Genomic DNA, 21,485 nt, shown 5'->3' with positions numbered 1-21,485 from the left:
TATTTTCAGCCGATAGTGCATTTATGGGTGAATTTCACTTTTCGAATTTCAATGGCACTTTTTTCGTCATTTTTGTAAAACCCTTTTTTCTTTTGGTTTTAAGGTCTTAAACGTATAAATAAGTCCAAGCAATGTCAATAATTATAAAATCACAGAAATATTTAAGTAAAATACAACAAAAAAAAACAACGATATTTTAGGTCACACGAATGAGATTACAGTAACACGAATGATTTTCTCATAAACATGAAATGAGAAAGACGGCACAGTAATGAGAAATTATTATTACAACACACATTTTATCGTTTAAAAAAGAACATTTAACATTTAAGAAATATTTTAATATAACTTCTTGTATCAAAATCCTTCTCATCCGTGTAAGACCATCTATCTATCTATATGTAATTAATACATAAATCTAAAGAAGTATTTTGTTAATGTCATATAAACTTTCTTGTACATCAATACATCATCATCACCACCGTCAACATCATCATCATGATCACCATTATTATCAGCATCATTACTATTCCCATCATCATCACAATCATCGTCATCATCACCACCATCATCATCGTCATCATCATCACCATCATCATCGTCACCACCGTCATCACCACTACTATCACCATCTAACTGTTATATTTCAAGTAAATGTTTGGTAGTAGTTGTAACTATTTGACTTAAAAGTAGACAAGAACGAGAGCGACAATAATGATATTTGAATACATTTTTAATTGTCAAGTGTGTAAAATATGTTGGACCGTTATAAAAGTGCATGGATTTTAAAGTTCCTTTGTCTGATTGATATACAATAAATTTTATAAAACTATTACTTAATATTTATTTAGATAGATTGCTTTACATGAATGAGAACGATTTAGTCACTAGCGCTGAAATTGGTATTTAAGGCGATTTTTTGCTAAAACGGAGATGCACAGGTTACTTCACTGTGTACACTCCAATCTGACAGGATTCTCACGTGTGCGAAGGGTGAAGGTGATGCGGTATTAACTTTTGTTATTAAGAGGCTTTTAGTTGAAGTGACACTAATGGTAAGAAAAATTGAAACACATTTTGTATTCCCAATAAAACATTGTTTATAATAAATTGGAAAGTTACGGTATGTATCCGACGTGAAAGTTATTAGAGTTTATCCTCGACGGGAAATATTGCGATTTCCACGAGTGTTTAATTATTTCTTCGTGGAACCTTACGACGTGGAACCGGCTCCCATGAATGAGAAAGTGCCCACTTTTTTCATTTTTATTTATTACTGTGACGTAGTGAAGTAGTCTTTTTATGTGTAACACAGTAATCTGTGTAAGCAAGCAATCATATTAAATAAATAATGCTTATTCATTCATGTAATTACATAAAAGTTATTGAAAGGGACACATTTTTGGAGGTTATCTGAAAACGACCCTTCACATCATCATCACAGCGTCGAGCATGAGAACCACGAGTCTCACGTCGTCTATCTTTGATTGGACGATTTTTTGATTTAGAACTACGCGACATGTTTCGGACTATTTACAAAGAATATATAGACGGGAGGTAGTGGGCAGGGGGTGGTTCATCATCATCATAATTATCAGCAAGGAGACGTCCACAGCCTCACAGGCATCCCCCGAAGATTGCCAGACTAGCCGGTCAGACACGACGTGAATCCGTCGGCTACCCGCCGCCCTTACCGGTTATCCGTCCATCTTGAGCCGTCCCGCTGAACGCCTTCCGGTCATTTCCGGTTCGAGGTCTCCACTCTAGTACCTTTCTGCCCCAACCACCATCAGTTCTACGAGCTATGTCGGTGACTATCGTTTCTTCTACGGCTCTCGCCATTTCTGATTCGATCACGTATAGAAATGCCGAGCATTACTCGCTCTGTAGCTCGTTGAGTGACTTTGAGCTTTTTTATGAGGCCCATAGTAAGTGACCACGTCTTAGAGCCGTAGATCATCGCTGGCAACACGCACTATTCGAAGAATTTTGTCTTTAAGGACTGCGGTATTACTGACGAGAAGACTTCCCGGAGCTTTTCGAAAGCTGCCCAACCGAGTCGGATTCGACGATTGACCTATTTTATTTATAATTGGAGAGATTGTCCGAGGTAGATGTCTACTCGGCAACGGTTCCGAGAGTGGTCAAACCTCTAATAGTATATTAATCCAGTATATACATACTGAGTGAGTATATGAGAGAGTTTAGACGGGTATCGGGTAGACTAGTGTAGAGTGAAGAAGACGCTGGTCGTATTTTTTTATGGTTGAAGATTAGCTTATCTTGAATTCGAAATGAAATACTCAAGACATGCAAAATAGGCACCACACCAGACCGATACACCAATACCATACCATATTCAAGACAGGTAATTAAGATCATTAGCGATAAACAGCGCAAACCTTGGGTCCACGCGTCTACGCCATAGATTTATTACTAAATCTATGGCCTACGCTGTTTATCAACGCTACAGAAATTAACTTCGTGTTAAAAGAGTTTGTATGAGATTAAAAAAACAATGTTATTGTGTTGTAACACGTACCGTAGTCTCAAAATTATTTTTTCCTGATACACCTGTGCTCCCACATACTTTTTGAATTTGTTCTACTCTACTCTAGCTGTGAAATAGTTTTCTTTATTGGGATACACGGATAAAAATTCAAATATGCAGTGTAATTTGTGGTCTTTGGAATAAGATGTTCTATCTAGAAATAAAATTAAATTTAACATTAGATAAAATTGTAAGCTGGCTAGGTATACACAACTTGCAACTTAACCTCAACAAAACTAAAATCATCCAATTCAAACCCTATCAAAAATCAGCATTACAAATATCGTATAAATATAGAAATACTAAAATAGAAATTCTAAATTCTGCTACATTGCTAGGAATAGATCTGGATACACATTTGAATTGGAAAGAACATGTACAAAAATACTAAATAAACTATCTTCTTTTATTTACGCACTACAACACCTTAAACGTGTAACAGACTATAGGACCTTCCTTGCGGCTTATTATGCACACGCGCGTTCAATGCTATCGTATGGTGTTATTTTATGAGGAAATTCCTGTGATGTGGACAAGGTGTTCATACTGCAAAAAAAGTATATAAGGATAATAACGAATATAGACTAAAAGGAATCTTGTAGATCTCATTTTGTTAAGTGCAAAATACTGACCGTTACTGCTCTCTACATTCTCGAGTCATGTAAATTTGTTAGGAAGCACCCACAGTTTTTATTCACGTCTAACGAACGATAAACGAAATAACAGAAACTTAAACAAGCTTAGAGTACCTGTTTCCAAAATGAAATTAGTTACGTCTGGCTTGCACACCATGTTAATTGGAATTTATAACCACATACCAAATTATATCAAAAACCTGGAAAGACTTGCACAATTTACTAAAGAACTAAAGGCATTTCTTGTTAATAAATGTTATTATGACTTACATGAAGTTTTGATGGTACGTATGATGACAAATAACAATAATAATACAAATAAAAATACTTCGACATCTCTTATTAATAATTATTGAAATTAATGGTTTGTATAAAGTAAGTTTTCTAATTAAGAATAATGCAATGTAATAATGTGATATAATAATGTAATGTTATGGTATTATGTTGTAATGTAATAATTTAATATAATTAAATAGCGTGATTTATGAATTTAGCCCTCAGATGTTGCTGTACCCTTGCAGGGCGTCGCATGTATACCATCAATTAATGTTCCATTTTTGTAATGTGATATGCAATAAACAATTGAAATTGAAATTGAAATTGAAATGTTAATGGTGTAGTTGTGTGATTCAATTTGATATCGCATACTTACGAATCATGAGTTCCTTATTCTAAACCAACCATACTAACCCTGCGGCTCGCCAAGCTTCCATGTGCAGCCGGAAACACTATTATTAGGGTTTTAAAGATTTTGATAAAAATCTTATCTTCCACCCTCTTCGGCGCTTGAGCTTGTTCGCTGGCCACCCACTGACATCGTACTGTATTTAGTTTTTTTTAATATTGATATATTTAGGTTTTATATTTTATTTATAGGGAATAAATGTTAAATCAGGTTCCCATAAACGTAAAAAAATGGTCATCACCCAAAAATGTTGCAGCCCTTGTAACGTAACAAACATGTGGCCCAAAGAAAAGCTGTTTTAAAATCCCTTCTCACAGTTCTAATTATTTATTACTATAAACATACAGTTTAGTTTAGGTCCATAAATGATGACACAAAATGAAATAGACGTAAAAAAATTTCGTGTTTATTTATTTTTGTTTACTTTAACCCAGTAAACGGTTCCTACATTTTCAAAATTTAATTTACGAAACAAATTTTCAGCTTTATAATTTCCATCTATAGTAAATCCCAAGGCTACTTTACCTTTCTTTAACCACTCATTTACAGCATATTTTGCAATGAGTTCACCATAACCTTTTCCTCTCTGTTCTTCAATACAAAATAATCGCGATAAAGCACCGAACTCATTGATGACAATCCATGCAAGAGGTTTATTTTCATACGAATAAAGAACGTATGTTAAATCATTTTCCATTAAAATTTTCAAGACACGATGAGAAAACGCGCTGTGATAAGTCCAACACTGATCTACGATTTCTATGTCTTCAGGTTTTAAAGAACCAACGTAGGTATTCGATGGACATCTGTAGAGAAAAAAATAATTAAAACTCGTTGTGACGGCGGTAGTAGTACTTACGTTAACGTTCAACAATGTATTTTTATAGTCCTTTTATTTATTATAATTTTTTTCTCCTCTCCTTATCATAACTTTACTCTTTACTAACTGACATTTTTGGCGAAACTCGAGTTACTAACATGGTACCATAAATTTGAAATCAGCGAAACGAGATGTAAGTGGTTTTTCTTATATGTTATTTAGTTTCATTTTATTGTTTAGCAAAATCAAAAAAAATATGCAAATGCGTTAGTTATGATAAGGAGATTTCCTGACTATGTTTTGCTGCCGCAGAAGACATAAATCAGTCACTTACGATACATTTTCATACAAGTTTGCATCATTATTCAACATTTGCATGTATGTCGGAGGTTCATTTGTATTATTGTAAGATAATGTAATTCCTTTTCGATCCTTAATATTCTCCAGACATTGCACAACCTCGTCACTAGCAGCTGAGATGTAGAATTCCTGACTCCAATTTATTACATTTGTTTCTAATAATGCCTTTTCTATTATTTTTCTGCTTCCTTTAGTTGGATGTATTGTTACTTCTTTATAGGTGAACTGCACATGAGTTGAAAAAAAATAATGAAAACAAGGTACTGAAACCACTTTGAATTTGCATTGATTATGTGATATTTATCCAAATAAAGCTTAATTAATTAGAAAACCATGCACATGGCGTGACACTTATGAGACTATCCTTTTCAGAAGCCGGTCAAAAATAATCCCAATCGTATTAAATTTGAATTGAAATGAGCAATAAATTGAACATTAGTGATCCCTCAAATTGTAACACAAATGAGGATTATCTTATGAGATAATTAAACTACTTGAGGTAAAATACGAACCTTTATCTATTTATTTATAAAATAAAACCGAGAGGTACCTTAAGATTACAATACAACTAAACGCTTACATGGTAATAACTTATCTACTTACAAATTTGATATTTTAGATACGTTAGATTTGTTTTGCATAATGCTAATGCTGCCATAAAGAAAGAATGAGCAGTGAGTACGGTTACATTCTTTTATATATACAAAGGGAAAGAGGAGTCGGTATTGAGCTTTATCAGGGTTCCAGATAACCGTGCATTATTCCAGCCTTTACAGCTTGATACGAAACCGTATAGTAGCATAACTACTGCCACCCCAGCATCATGAAACTGCGCAAATGCGCGACATGATAACACCCAAGGCTTATGGCATTATTGGCTACTTTGCAGAGTCGTGACATGATCCTAGAAATCGGGCGTGGCGTGGCGTAGGAATCGAAATACGATAGTTAGCAATTCGGTCAAGTCGGGGTTGTAGTAGAATTCTATCCAAGTAGAAAATTGCCATTCTGTACAGGACAATGGTAAAATTTTTTTTTCTGAATTTAACATTTGTTTTTTTAATCGACAAACATGTCAAATTGGGGTTCTAGCTAATACAGTTCAACGTAGAAAATTACCATTCTGATACAACAGTATTACAACAGAATTGAAACCAAAAAAAGTGTGAAAAAATCTGTGTCGATTCGTTAAGTGGTAGTCGGTGCAAGCTTTATCGCCTTGCCCGTTGGGCGCGAACAATTCGCGTGGTACGTACCCATTTTTCAATTTTTTTTCCCCGTTTTGGTGCAAGTACCTAGGTCAGTATTGTGGATATATCGTTACATAAAATCATACTGCTGATTCAAGAATAACTAAATAATTGGAGGAGTTGTGTGCTATTGGACACAACTTCGTCGTTCTCGAGGCTCATTTGCCAGGTTAAAATTTCAACTGCTACATAGCTCGGGCAAAGCAAAAACGCACGGTGCGTTAATTAAAATTGTATCATGTTAGGTTTGACGGTCAGAGTAATTTGTGGAGATTAATGTTTAAATAATGGCACCACTGATTTTGGTCAAAAAATATGGAGGCGGAGACGTTGATTCGCCAGATTAGCTAAACTAAGTTGAACTGTGTTGTGAAAGTCACTTTTATTGTAATCAGCTGAATGTATGTCGATACACGCGTGTTTGGAGCCGTTTGCACTGTATTAATGCCATGTTGCGCATAGAACTCGAATATCTTTAGCGCGTTTTGTGCACTGCATCCGATTCCTATTCGTTTCGAATCCGAGACTATACAAATCTAGAAAACTCGGACCCCACTTGGGATGTCGCTTGTGGAGTAAGTCCGCTTTGAATCCGAGAAAATACGAATATCGCTTATACACCTAAAGATAAGTGTTCCCTGTGACAATTCGGATCGTCATTTCTCGGATTCGGAACTGGGGGTTCACGTTCTACTATTCACGTTCTCTGTTCGAGATCAGTCCGAAACAATTATTGTTGAATGATTAATACTCGACCAAATTAAAAGACACATGATACGAATGAAGCTTCATAATTAACATTGTTTTTTTTATTTGGTCGAGTAATACTTATTTGACAGTAATTGTTTTAGACGGAAGTCGGACAGAGAACGGGAGTAGACCCCTGATGCAGTGCGCATAGCGACCATAGATAGATAGATAGGCATCTTCTTGGCGAGCTCGTTCCATCGTAGACCCTATCTTAGCTCCACGGCTAGGTAGTGGTTGATCACTTTCTCTGAGTAAGTCAATTTGCTTTAAAAAAATGGAACGCGTATTCAATAATTTCACGAATTTATTCAACACGCATCGATGCTTTTCCAAAATGTCTAAACGAATGTGAAATTAACCTCTACGAAAACAAAAGATAAACGCCCAAAAGCTTTTAATCGGAATCTAACACTTAAAAAAACAACTTGAATTAAAGTCGCCGGAACTTTTGTATGGGAATTTCTTGCTTTATCCTCTTTATGACTTGATAGAAATTTTAATACTTTTAACTTGGCGAAATCGTCGATTGTACCGATCTAGCTATAACACTACAACGAAGACACTCGCCAAACGTGCACCTGGACTTCGCGTTGCGTTACCATAGTACCTACTTGCTTTTGTATTATGTTAAAACTGTTCTCCGTTTTGGAGACCTACCAGTACCTAATGGCAATGTGCTGGTTCAAAACAGTGTCCCGTGTCCAAAATCAGTGTGTAGGCATGGTTAAAAATACCCCAGCTGAAATAGTTTAAACTGACCGTACATCCCACACATAATTATTGAAAAAAAAAATCTTACCATTTCTATCATTGCAATCATTCCGTATTCAAGATTACCATCTGGAGCGTAAATTCTGAATTTAAATGGTGTACTTAGTTCAGGATTGGATATTTGAGTGTCCAGTATACAATAAGCTACAACATTCAGAGGCCAATCCTGTTCAAAAATTTTGAGAAGTTGGGGCCACTGATCCCGGTGAATTTCTTGGAGTGGTTCCATTATCCTGCATAAAGGATTGCGCGAATTTTCTTGAGTTCCATTTGATATAATTATACTAAACAGCCTTATCTAGACAAAGGTTGCGTTTATCGTTGACGGAATTTTCCCAAACTGTATGTAAACCAAATGAATGGTGTTTCAATGTATTTTTTTCATAAAATAGGTATTTCCTTTCAAAAAAATAGAGGGCTTAAGTTTTAAAAGACTTTTTCTCATAGACCACTTTCAAAATTTAGCTGGTTCTGTTGAACCCCCTGCAGCTACATTTTCATATTCCATTATTTTTTGCCAACGTAGACCCCCGTCGAGTCTCCCGTGGACCTCTGGGGGTCCTCCTGGACCACTTTGGAAACTAAGGGGTCTTGAAGGTATAGAGAATAAAAGTTTGTAACGATAAGCTCTTTTCAGTACAAAACAATATAATGAAACCTACGAAAAAAATTATTGTTATGTGATCATAGAATAATATTACTCACTATTTACTTACGTAGTATCAAGTATCACAAATTAGGAAGATAATATAATGTACCCTAGTATCTCTTTGCCTTTGTACTCACTCACTAGCTCACTATATAATAAATACCTAAGAGCAGTTACATACGGCACCTGTTAGCAGCGCGTCTGCAGCGATTTAGTCGTTGTTGTGATATTCCAAAGATTCGCACGAAGCGTTACGCGTTACGCTTCCATATTAATATGGCAAACGGCTACGGAGTGGAATTCCCTGCCTGCAGATTCGTTCCCTGAACGTTAATAACATAACTTGGACCTTTTCAAGGCAAGAGTGAACAGGAATTATTTAGGTGTGCATGCTCAATCGTCGACTTCATCGTCACTTTCTAATACAGTCGCTAGTCGTCTAACTTTAGACAAACGCGCGACTAGAGCAGCAATACAAACGCGATGTAAGTTTTTCATTTGCCTATTTATTTATTTAGTTTCTTAATTTCACTTTTAAATGTACAATTAACAAAACAAAACAATGTGCAGAAACCTATACAGATTTTTCGCACATGAGTCTGTCAGAACATTGATGTGCAATATTTTACATACTAGCCTGTGTGACATTGAGAGTTATTCTTTTTGAAATTTACTTTCTTACCTCGTAGAACTCTCTTTATGTCAAGTTGTGTTTTATTCACGTTACATATAATTTAATAAAAACCTTTACTAAAATATTAAAATCAGTTTTCTCATTTATTGATAGAGCCGGAGGAGCTCTATCAGGTTATGGGAACCAGCAGCTACTAAATATTGAGTGAACAGATTTAGTACCTACAAAAAGTGTACGAACGTGATTATGTAATATGAATTATAGAGAAATTAATGGTGGGATTAACCAAATTCCTATAATACTCTAGTTACAGAAATGAGTAACTATGTCGGGGTCTGGACCATAGCAACCTACAGCATAGACAATGAAGAGTGATGGAATATGCATTCTCTTCACACCCTCTGAACTTTTAAGAATTTGGTAATTCTATGTAGAAATTCTTTTAAGTCCAATTTTTCCACTCAAATCTTCCAATCTTGGACCGTACAATGGCTTAGTGAGCATATCTGCCAATTGTGTTGTAGATGGAACTTGTTTCACTAGTTCCCCATTGGTGACACACTCACATACAAAGAGATGCTTGAGTTTAATATGTTTAGTACGTTTGTGATACTCATATTTTGGATTATGAGATAGTTTCACAGCCGATTCATTGTCCAAGTAGAGTACGGGTTTTTCTAAGGAGATTATATCCTTTAATAGGGCATTCAGCCACAATATTTCTTGTGCGGTTTCACTGGCAGCCATTATTTCTGCCTCTGCCGACGAGATTGAGACAGTCCCTTGTCTTTGGCTTCTCCAGCTTAAAGCGGCTCCGGAGTACATGCAAACGTATCCCGACGTCGATCGTCCAGTTGTTTGATCGCCAGCCAGGTCTGCATCACTGTAGCAAACTAAATGTGGAGGTGACTTCGCCGTAAACGTAAGGCCATTGTTTAGTGTCCCTTTTAGATACCTGAATATACGTTTAACCAGTACAACATCCTTTCTTTCAGGTGCTCCAAGGTTCCTAGACGCAACACTTACAGCGTATGAGATATCTGGTCTAGTGCCCACTGATAGGTATTCCAGTGCACCAACGGCTTGTCTATAAGGAAATTTTCCATTTGCTTCCTCTTCCTCTCCCGTATAATTTTCTTTCGTTATAGGAGTTGGTGCTGCATTGCAATTAGTCATGCCGTATTTTTGTAGCACTTTCTTTGTATAGGCTTTTTGAGAAATTGTGATAGTGTGAACGTCCCACACGTTAATTTCCATTCCTAGAAAATAAGAGGCAGGTTTGGTAGTAATTTTAAATCTGGCTTTCAGTTCATCTATGAACTCGTCTCCTGCTGCAGTTGAATTATGCGCAACTAGCCCGTCATCGATATAGTATAATCCAATCAAGACTTTGGACCGTCCTTTAATTCTAACGTATAGGCAGGGATCTGCTTCACTTTGTTGAAAGCCAACCTCTTGTAAAAACTCGGCTATGCACGAATTCCAGCAGCGCGGCGCCTGTTTCAGTCCGTATAAGCTGCGTTTGAGTTTACAGACTCGTTTGGTTCCGTCGTGAAACCCTTCAGGCTGTTTCACATAGATTTCTTCTTTGACTGATCCATTAAGGAAGGTAGTTGCTACGTCAAATTGTCGCAACTTTAAATTTTCTTTAACCGCAATTGCTATTATTGCTCGAATTGTGCTAAGGCGGGCTACAGGACTAAATGTCTTGTCATAGTCCACGCCTTGTTGTTGGGAGTAGCATTTAACAACTATCCTTGCTTTAAATTTATCTATTGAACCGTCTGGATTCGTTTTCAATTTATAAATCCATTTGCAAGGTAAAGCTTTTCTTCCTTTAGGCAAATTCACTAAATCCCATGTCTGATTTTCGTGTAGTGAATTTATCTCACTTTGAGCCATTTATCTTTATAAGGAGATTCCATAGCTTGTTTATAAGTTTCTGGATCCTTCGGTAGGTTTTCGACTTCAGCGACAGCTTCCAGTACAAAGTTATCATACCGTTGTGGTCGCTGTATTGCTGATCTGTTTCTCAGATTATATTGCCCCAGCTCATGTGGTGGAATTTCGTGTTCAGATTCATGTTCGTTCGATTCGGGTTCAGAATCGTGATCAGGAACTTCGTAGAATTCTTGCTGTTCATCTTCCGTGTCATATTCTTGATCAATGACACCTATTTCTTGAGTGGAATCTGGAGCAATTCGAATTGAATTTGTATCTTGTCGTAGATCTTGAGTATCTTCAATGTTCAATTCAATTGTTGGAGTGGTCGAAACAGACTGAGTAAGATTGTCAAAATTGTTGGTAGTATTTGAGTAAAAATTTGTCTGGACAATTCTTACATCTTTGGAACTAAATATCTTGCGTTTGGTAGGAACATATACCCTGTATGCTTTGCTTGTGTCAGAGTACCCAACAAATACTCCTGGAATCGCTTTAGGTGCAAATTTAGGACCTTTAGCACGACCTTTTATAAGCACAAAAGCTTAGTTCCAAAAGTCTGGAGATGATTGACGCACGGTTTTCTTAGTACCCATTTTTCAAATGGCGTTCTGTTTTCTATAGCACTGTTTATGCTTCTATTGGATAAATAGTTCGCCGTATTTATGGCTTCCGCCCATAGAAACATAGGTGCTTTGGCGTCTATTAGCATTGCTCTAGCTTTCTCCAGCAGTGTACGATTTTTGCGTTCAGCAATTCCGTTCTGGTGAGGGGTATAAGGTGCGGATCAGCGTCTTACTATTCCATTTTCCTGAAGATAGGCTTGAAATTTGCCGTTGACATATTCTGTGCCGTTAACTGTTTGCAGGTGCTTGACTTTATTTCCAGTAAATGTTTCCATTTCTCGTTTGTATGTTTTGAAGTGATTTAGTACTTCAGATTTGTTTTTCATAAAGTAGACACGTCCATATCTACTGTAATCGTCTATAAAAGTGATGAAGTAGCGGTTCTTTCCATTAGAAGGTGTGATAGGACCACACACGTCACTGTGGACAATCTCCAAACGTTCAGTTGTTCTAGGAGTTGTTCTTTGTGGAGGGCTTGGTACGCGAGTCATTTTAGCTTGAATGCATGCGTCACAGTCGGACAGAGACTCTTTTTTGTCAAAGTATAATCCAATCAAAGTCTCCTTGTTGAGAGCTAGACGCAGATCTTTGTCGTTCATATGTCCAAGCTTCCTGTGCCATTCCAGTAAGGAGTTTTTCTTCGCACTGTTTGAAATTGTTTCAAATGTAGCTGCGTAATTTTGTTCGATGGTTTGCGACTTGACATAGTAGAGACCACTGTTTTGACATTTTTCCGCAGTCATAACCAAATCTCCTGTCTTGTTGCGTACGAACGCTTTATCTTTTTTAAAAGTTACAGAAGCTCCCTGTTCTGTCATTTTTGGCACTGAGAGTAAATTTTTACAAAGTGATATTTGTGATGGATATTTCGAATCAAAAAGGAAGCGGGGAATACTACCCGTTACAAGCCTCGTTTGATTGCACGAGGCTTTAGCCAAATAATTTGCTAAAGCATTGATTACGACGAGACGTTTGCTCCTGTTTTGAGACATAGCTCGTCAAGAATGCTCATAGCTTTGGCGGCCAACCTAGGTCTAAAAATAGATCACATGGACGTTAAAACCGCGTTCTTAAATGGTGATCTAAATGAGAAAGTTTACATGCAGCAGCCATAGCCATTTCTGTAAACAGAAAAAGGAAAAGAAGAGCACGTGTGCTTGTTAAATAAATCTCTTTACGGACTGAAGCAAGCGCCACGTTTCTGGAACCTTAAATTGCATATTGAGCTAGAGAGCCTCAAGTTCAAGCGCTGAAAACATGAATCCGGTGTGTACATGAGGTCTACAGGAAAGGATTTAATAATATTAGCCGTTTATGTACATGACATTCTCATTTTCTACAACAATGAGAGGAAGATGCAAAATGTTAAGGAATTATTAAAAACAAAATGCGAAATGAAGGATCTTGGAAAAGCTGAACTAGTTCTTGGGGTAGAGATCCAACAAGAAAAAGGTTGCATTAAAATCAAGCAAGATAGTTACATTGAAAAGCTTCTTCACAGGTTCAAGATGAAAAACTGCAAGGCAGTTAGTACACCAGCAGCTCCTGGACAACGATTTGAAAAAGGGAGGGAGTGTACAAATGAAAACTTTGCCTACAGAGAGCTGATAGCCTCACTGATGTATATAGCTGTATGTTCAAGGCCAGATATAGCACATGCAGTAAACTTCATAAGTCAATTTTGCAATTGTTATAATGTGTGTAGTGCTCTGGATCGCAGTTAAAAGGATGTTGAGATACTTAAAGGGTACCAAGAGCATGGGACTTGTATTCTCTAAAGACGTGCCTTGTAGAAATATTCAAGGTTTTGCAGATGCTGATTACGCTGGAAATATAAAAGACAGAAGGTACATACTCCGGCAATGTGTTCAAGATGGCAAATGGAGCCAACTCTTGGCAGAGCACCAAGCAAAGATGTACACCCTTATCGACAGCTGAAGCCGAGTACATCAGCTTATCAGAAGCTACAAAAGAAGCCATATTTCTACAGCGATTTCTGAATGAAATCACGGGCAAGGAGGAGTTGCCTATCACGATACATACAGATAGTCAATCTGCTATGGCAATAGCCCTAAATCCGGTGCAACATCAGCAAACAAAACGTGTTGATGTTCGCTATTATTTTATTAGAGAAGCATTAGAAAAGGATACTATAAAGCTCAAGTATTTAGAAACCAAGTGCATGGTTGCTGATGCTTTAACGAAAGCAGTGTTAAAGGACAAGTATGAGTTTTGCCGTAGAGAAATGGGTGTGTACTAAGTGTTCATGACTGACAAGGTTTTTTGATAGTATAAGGAAAGCCAGGTGTAAATAATTGATGAGTAGTGTCAGATGTGCAATCCTTTACATACTGGTCGGTGTGACATTGAGAGTTATTCTTTTTGAAATTTACTTTGTTACCTCGTAGAACTTTCTTCATGTCAAGTTGTGTTTTATTCACGTTATAAATAATAAAAACCTTTATTGAAATATTAAAATCAGTTTTCTCATTTATTGATAGAACCGGACGAGCTCTATCCGAGTCTATCAAAGCGACTAAATAGCGTTTCAAATCGCTAGTGTCGCGATGAAATCGCGCGTTTGTATCACTGGCATCGCTAAATGTCGCCGTGTGTAACCACTCTATGATGTAAACAAACTCCCTCCCTCACAGTACCAGCGTCTTTTTTTTTTAATGTATAATGGCTATAGACTACTTACATTAGGAAACGGATGAGAGGAAAGGAGAAAAGATTTAAGATTTGAAGGATTTTATATATATATATATATATATATATATATATATTCATGGAATATTATGATTTAAAATAAATATATACTAACTACACGAAATACATCATCACTTGATACTTTTGTATCGTATCTAGTTTAGTATGAATGCGTTGCATGCAATATTAATCATATCACAACGCGGGGATCTTTTCTAGGATTCTGTCGGGATCTTCTTTTATACCATTTCTGCCACGCAAAAAAATCCAACAAGCAGCAATTTTTCGGATATTTTAATGATACGTATTACAATAAAATGAACGAACGGCAGCATATTATCAAGCTAAGCATTTACTGATCTTGTTTCATTGCTTCCGAGGCTATATTCGAACAAAAGAGTATAGTGTGATGTGGTGTTGACTGCACATTAGTGTTTAACATATTTTATTTATTTAAATGCTAGAGCCATGTGTAAATGCCGACTTGGTTGCACTGCAAAAGCCTGGTTGCTGCCGAGTTAGTTGCTGAGTTTGGCTGTGTCGCTATGTCGTCGGTAGGTACGTCAGTGGGTGTGCTAAGAGGAAGACCTTACGGTGGTTTGGCAATAATGTGGATAAAATCTCAATTTCCTGTCGATCGTTGAGTGCAACTCTAACAGAATTCAGGCCATACGTATTGTGTTTGATGACGGCTCGGTGTTAGTTTGTAACGTTTACATGCCGACGGACAAAATAGATAATGTGCCAGATTTTACGGACTGCTTGGCTAGTATTAATGCCATCGTTGATGAAGTTGGTGCTGCAGGGGTGTACGTGTTGGGAGATTTCAATGCGCATCCGAATACCTTGTTTGGAAAGGAACTTTTTGCGAGGAGCATGAATTAATTTGTGCTGATATTCAAGCTCCGTACGCTGAATTCAACACATACACCAATGTAAGTGACGCTCACGGTTCACGTAGACAGCTGGATCATTGTATAGTATCAATGGCTGCCTGGAAAACCATATTATCTGTGGAAGTAGTGGACGGTGTTTTCTCATCAAATCATTTTCCACCTCAAATAGTTTGTAAGCTAGACGGAATTAGTATTTGTAAAGATAGTGCGGAATATAATATGCCAAAAGAAATTTTGAAAATCAGATGGGGCTCCCGCAATTGTAGTCTAATTGAAAAATACTACGAATTTTGTAAAATGAAATTAGAGGCTGTGATTGATTTTATGCTTTGTGCAGAATGTGAGACGTATGAGTGTCTTGAATATGTGAATGCTAATTTATTGACAGTCTCTATTCAGACATAGTACATGTTTTGCAATCCAGTGCGATATGCACTTCTGTTTAGCGTCATGATGGTGGAAATAGACGCAGTGTAGCATGAGTCTTAAACAGACTATAAACTACTATGCCTGCAGGGAAACCTCAGTCTATGCGTATTTCCTGGATCTTAGTCGTGCCTTTGATTTAGTGAACTATGAGGTTCTCTGGAACAAATTACACGACTCGCAGGTGCCAAATAAGGTGGTAAATCTATTGAAGTACTGCAGCATGATTTTGATTGCCTCTCCCGATAGGAAACTGCATTTTTACTGAGTCGAGGCGTATAATATTGCGGATGGGCTACTCGATCGGATCGATTCGATTTGAATTAAAATCATAACTATATGTATGTATGTATGTATGGTGTGGAGGCCAAAGGAATATTGACAGCATCTGGTTTATTAAATAAAAATACGTAGTGTATGTGTAATAAACATATTTAAAAATTACGTATTTTTATAAAATAAATCAGAGCTATACAAAAGACGCAATCAATTTTTTTTTTCTTCACCTGTAAAGTTGTCAAAATTGTGTTAGTATCGATTGCCAGTTCACAGTCGATAGGTTAGAATGCGGTGTTCGCCAGGGGAATTGACTTCTCCAGACTTTTTAATATTTACATAAATGGGTTGATCGGCGAGTTGAGGAGCACCAAGGTCGGATGCCATCTGGCGAGTGTTTGTGTAAATAATCTTAGCTACGCAGATGACATGGTGCTCCTCAGTCCATCGATCAACGGACTTAGGAAAATACTATCAGTCTGTGAACATTATGCTGATGTGCACGGGTTGAAGTATAATGTTAGAGACACAAAACTGGTGTTTTTTATTGCGGGAAAGGGTCCGGAGCGCATCCCCGACGTTTTCCAGGCTTATTGCCAGTGCTTTAACATCTGCCAATTGTGGGTTAACTTTAAAAGAGCGAGCCTAAGTACTCTAAGAGTGCAATACAATGACGCTTTCCGCATTCTTGTAAAGTTACCACATTACTGCAGTGCATCGAACATGTTGGCCGAGGAGGGATTACCTGACCTGTTTACTTTTATCAGGGCTCGTATTGCTTCCTTTTAGGACAGATTACGTTGTTCTGATAACGGCATACTGAGAGCTATTTCGCCGATATGTCTGATCCAAATTTTAAGAACTGACGTTCCATTCACCGCGACGCAAACAGGAAATAGATTAGACGAAGACCTGTTATGGGTTATACCTTATTTATGTTTTGTTTCGTTTCGTTTCATTTGGTTTCGTTTCGTTTCGTTTCGTTTCGTCTCGTCTCGTCTCGTCCCGTTTCGTTTCGTTTCGTTTCGTTTCATATCATATATTTTATTCTTGTATAATGTTATTACTGTTATATTATGCAACTTTGTATGTAAAATGGGATTTTTGCCTGAAAATAAACATTAATTATTATTAAATTCCCATTTTTTAATCATTACGCTATGATATATTAGGAAACTAATTTTTGTAATGCAAACATAATATAATTTCTTAGTTAAACTTACAATAAAAAGTAAAATAAACTAAAACTTTTTCTTCATAATCAGCACGATGTTCACTCAATGTGACGATTTCAGGGAAATTTGCTCACCTGTATGTAAAGTAAATATATTTTTCATACCACTTTTTTTAATCGTTTAATTTATTATGGAACAGTGGTAATAAGCTACTTACTACAGCTATAGTTTTAGATATAGGTACATATAATAATATGTACTAATTGATTTTGTCACATTTCACTATCTGGAGCTATTAACGAAGATAGACTGATTGATGACTCGTAATTTGGTCAACGTGAGGAGGTCCCGGGTTCAATTTTCGTTGATGTGTTATTCTCTTAATGTTAATCATTCTCAATACCAACGCAAATTTCTTATTTCTTTTGTTTTTTAGTTAATGCCAGAAACGCTCTATTATTCTTACTTATTGCATAAATTACAAAGAAATACAACTCTTGTATTAACTATAGTGTAGTACGTACAATAAGAAAAGATGATCGAGCTGTACAGGCAAGTTTGTCAAACTTGTTTGATGGTTAATTTGGTCGTTTGCGACATTGTTTGAAGAAAACGTGAAGTTTGAACGACAAATTTGTCACATTATTTGATCGTTAACGAAGTGCTTAAATTATAATAAATATTACGTATAATATACAATGTATATAAAAACGATATAAAACTGGGAAATGCAAAAAATCACGAAAAAAATTATTTGCTCAAAATCTTTACCGCCAAGCCACTATACTACATTTAAAAATAAAGTAATAACCTAAAAAGTAATGTGAAGTTTGTGGCTGTGGTTTTTAAGTATATAAGAAATTAAAAATGCCCAACAAAAATAAGGAAAAACGAAAGAATAAGCTCAGGAATAAACATAACAAATACAAAAACGAAGAAAAGTTCTCTGAAGATACCGAAAATGTTGAAGAGGATGCGGAAGATGAGCCCCAAAGTGACGGGCCAAATTATAAAAGCCTCAAAAGAAAAATTTCAGAAGACGATTCCGACATAGAAGATGCTTCAAAGAAGAAGAAGAAAAAGCAGCCTATAGCCACGAACAGATCGGACCACAAGGGCAAAAAGTCGATAAGACAAATGAAGCGGGAAAAACATGCTCAACGACAAGCAGAAGCTCAAGCTGCTGCGAAAGATGAACTCAAATCCCAATGCATTAGTTACTTGTCGCAATGGAAACACGATAGACAAAACTGGAAGTTTATGAAAGCCAAACAGGTGTGGTTATACAAAAACAAATTTTCTTCCCACTTGGTACCAGACTCCTCCTGGCAGACTCTTTTAGAATACTTTGAATCTGCACAAGGTAACATTCGCAACCTGTTACTTGAAGATGCCAATAAGGTGATCAAAACAATGGATGAATGGACAGAGTTTCAAAACAGTACTGATAAAAAGGACAAGCCTGAAGGTGATGGGACTAAAAATTCAGATGCAAATGATGATGCACCTGCACCCAAACCAGAAAAACCAGATGACACTAGTTATAAGAGAGCTAGGGATATAATACAAAGTTTACAAGAATAAAATGTTGATTTCTTTTAGATACTTTATTAGAACTACACAATTTTAACAAACAATACTTTATCACAATTCAGAACTAGTTGGTAATTTAAGCCTTGGCCTCCTTGACTTCGGTTTCTGGAGTGATCACTTGCTCAACAAATTTGCGTAACTTGTCAGTGTCCTGTAGGCCCACCAAGCGTTGTTGCACTTTACCATTCTTGACTGCAAGTAGTACAGGCACTGAGCTTACATCGTAGTCAAGAGCGAGGTCTGTTTGTTCATCTATGTCCACTTTTGCCAAAACAACTTTTCCTTTATTCTCAGAGATAACTGATTCCAAGCGGGGTGTTAGTAACTTGCAAGGGTTACACCAACTGAAATTTGTAATTAAAATATTTTGAGACAATGTTGCTACTTAAAATTTACAAATGTCTTTCTCATAAGAATAGCTATATATATATATATATATATATATATATACAGCCTTGGCCAAAAGTATTGAGCACCCATGATAACTCACAGTTTTTTGGGGAATATGAAAATGAAATAATTTGAAACAATTTACACATGTTAATATTACTATTTATTAAATAAAAATCAATATTTCGTGTGTCCACCCTTTGCCTTAATTACGGCAGAAATTATTTTTGGTAGAGAGCGGACAAGATTTTTACAGTCTTCAGGACGTATAGCGTTCCATTCTTGGCGCAGACGGCGTTTTAGTTCTTCCTTTGTATTTATTGGGTGGCGCCTGATGTTGCGCTTTAATAAACCCCATAAATGTTATGGGGTTTAGGTCCGGAGACTGGGCAGGCCACTCCAGAAGCTCAATGTTTTTTCTCTAAACCATGTCATAGTGCTGGCAGATATATGACATGGCGCGTTATCCTGCTGGAATTTGACGCCATCCATATTTGTATCGCCAAAAAGAGTTGAAAATGAGGGCAGCAACGCAGATTCCAGGACATTGATTTGAAGAGTTCATGCGACCCTCACACACAAACATTTCGCCAACTCCTGAATCAGTCATGCAGCCCCAGATCATTATGCTGCCTCCGCCGTGTTTTACGGTTGGCACTATACAGGCTGGACTAAATTCTTCGCCTGCCCGGCGGCGCACAAAAGTCACACCAGGTGTGCCAAAAATCTGAAATTTTTAAAAAATGTAGTGACTTCGGAAATCTAAAATATTTTTGTTATTGAATTTTATTTTCAAATCACATTGTTTAATATCTTAAGAACATGAAATTGTCTAACTCACCTCAAAGTTTGACTCGTCTGACCACATGACATTTGACCAATCTTCTTTGGTGAAACTTTGATATTTTAAGGTCAATTTAACGACTCTCTCATTAACTTTCGGTCCTCACGATCTGTGGTGATGCGTTTGCGCCCTGTTCTGTATCTGTTACTATGGGACCCAGTAGCGGCGAATCGCTCAATAGTTAATTGCACAGATCGGCGCGAACATTTCGCAGTTTTACAAATCTCTACCTGTGATTTCCCTTGCTCATGCAGTAGTTGTATCTGCACACGTTGTTCTAAACTAAGTTCGTTGTTTTTAGGCATATTGCAACAATATCACTAAATGGAACTAAACAAAATACCAAAAGCGCACTAGATCACTGGATGTGTACGTAACGAATGATAGTAGTGAACTGAGAAATAAATACAAAAATCGTAAAATGACAAATTTTATGGCACCAGGTGTCTTATTGCTAGTTACGGTGTGAGGGTCATTGTTTTTAAATCTTTGTAGATGCCGAAAAAATAATCCTTAACAATAGGACCTGTTTTCTGCAATACTTATTGTGCCCGTTCGGGATTTTTAGGGTGCTCAATACTTTTGGCCATGGCTGTATATATATACTCCCGGTCACATAATTCGAGCCACCTCGCGTTTTTGCCTTAAAGGGCTAGAATATAAAAATAGTGTTATCATCGAAGAAAACGGTTTCCTCCGGTTTTGCAAGTCCAAATTTACAACAAGGGCTTATGGAAAAGACTTTCAATATACTAGTTTCAAAATTGCCTAGGATAGTTCTTAATCAATCGAACATTGTTTAAGCTTAGGGCATTTAATACGGATGCGAGGTGGCTCGAATTATGTGTCCGGGAGTGTATATATATACACACAAGCATGAAATGATATGCATAACATTAGGTCGCCTTTCATTCTAGTCAAGAGCATTTTAAACTGGACACTGGACTATTCTTACTAAAAGTGGCATGGAGTCGACTTTAAATCTTAAGTATCAAGCTTGATGTTCTTGACTTTGTACCTACGTATCACTTCCAAAGTGTCCCTTACTTTAAGTAACTGTCATTGGACTTATCCAAGAATAATAAAATTTTATTGAGCTTAGTCTAGAGACTGAAGATAAAAAAATTGTACGTACGTAGCAAAGAAATCAACGACGACGGGGACTTTGCTGTTGATAACTTTCTGTTTGAAATCATCAGTGCTCTGGATTTTCACAGATTCGCCATTTACAGATGTTACAGAAAAATTCCTCACGATCGATGAATTTTTGCAGAAATATGCGCTTCTTAAAAATAGATTTGGTATGTTTTTTGCAAGCATTTTTGAAATTCAATTTATATATTATTCCACAAATTAGGAAGATATTGGATTATTCTTCTTAATATTTCAGCTCGTAGTGAAATTGCGGCGCAAAGAAAATTTTAGTTTTTCTTGTCAATTGTCATGTCAAACAATGAATGAATGTGTGACATTGACATTTTCATTTAATTTTTTTATTAAGAGT

At 36.7% G+C, this 21,485-nt stretch overlaps 3 protein-coding genes across 3 annotated transcripts; 1 reads left to right on the top strand and 2 right to left on the bottom strand.

Moving 5' to 3' along the window:
• Window positions 1-4,277: 4,277 nt before the first annotated feature.
• LOC113228062 lies at window positions 4,278-8,407 on the bottom strand. Its single transcript, XM_026461202.1, has 3 exons — window positions 7,851-8,407; window positions 5,026-5,276; window positions 4,278-4,677 (listed from the first exon to the last, which is right to left on the bottom strand). Exons 1-3 carry the CDS (start codon window positions 8,049-8,051, stop codon window positions 4,278-4,280), a joined length of 852 nt encoding a protein of 283 aa, XP_026316987.1. The 5' UTR covers window positions 8,052-8,407.
• Window positions 8,408-18,021: 9,614 nt separating this feature from the next.
• Window positions 18,022-18,773, top strand: LOC113228061 (uncharacterized protein C7orf50 homolog). Its single transcript, XM_026461201.1, has one exon. It carries the CDS (start codon window positions 18,022-18,024, stop codon window positions 18,736-18,738), a length of 717 nt encoding a protein of 238 aa, XP_026316986.1. The 3' UTR covers window positions 18,739-18,773.
• LOC113227869 (thioredoxin, mitochondrial) lies at window positions 18,756-21,412 on the bottom strand. The gene is made up of 2 exons (XM_026460942.1): window positions 21,117-21,412; window positions 18,756-19,091 (listed from the first exon to the last, which is right to left on the bottom strand). The coding sequence occupies exons 1-2, from the start codon at window positions 21,299-21,301 to the stop codon at window positions 18,824-18,826; spliced, it is 453 nt and encodes a 150-aa protein (XP_026316727.1). The 5' UTR covers window positions 21,302-21,412; the 3' UTR covers window positions 18,756-18,823.
• Between the last annotated feature and the right edge of the window lie 73 nt (window positions 21,413-21,485).

This window comes from Hyposmocoma kahamanoa, unplaced genomic scaffold (genome assembly GCF_003589595.1).
Source record: "Hyposmocoma kahamanoa isolate Upper Pololo Valley unplaced genomic scaffold, ASM358959v1 220, whole genome shotgun sequence".
Taxonomy (NCBI): domain Eukaryota; kingdom Metazoa; phylum Arthropoda; class Insecta; order Lepidoptera; family Cosmopterigidae; genus Hyposmocoma; species Hyposmocoma kahamanoa.
The sequence above is the reverse complement of the archived record's forward strand: the minus strand, read 5'-3'. Positions and strand labels throughout refer to the sequence as shown.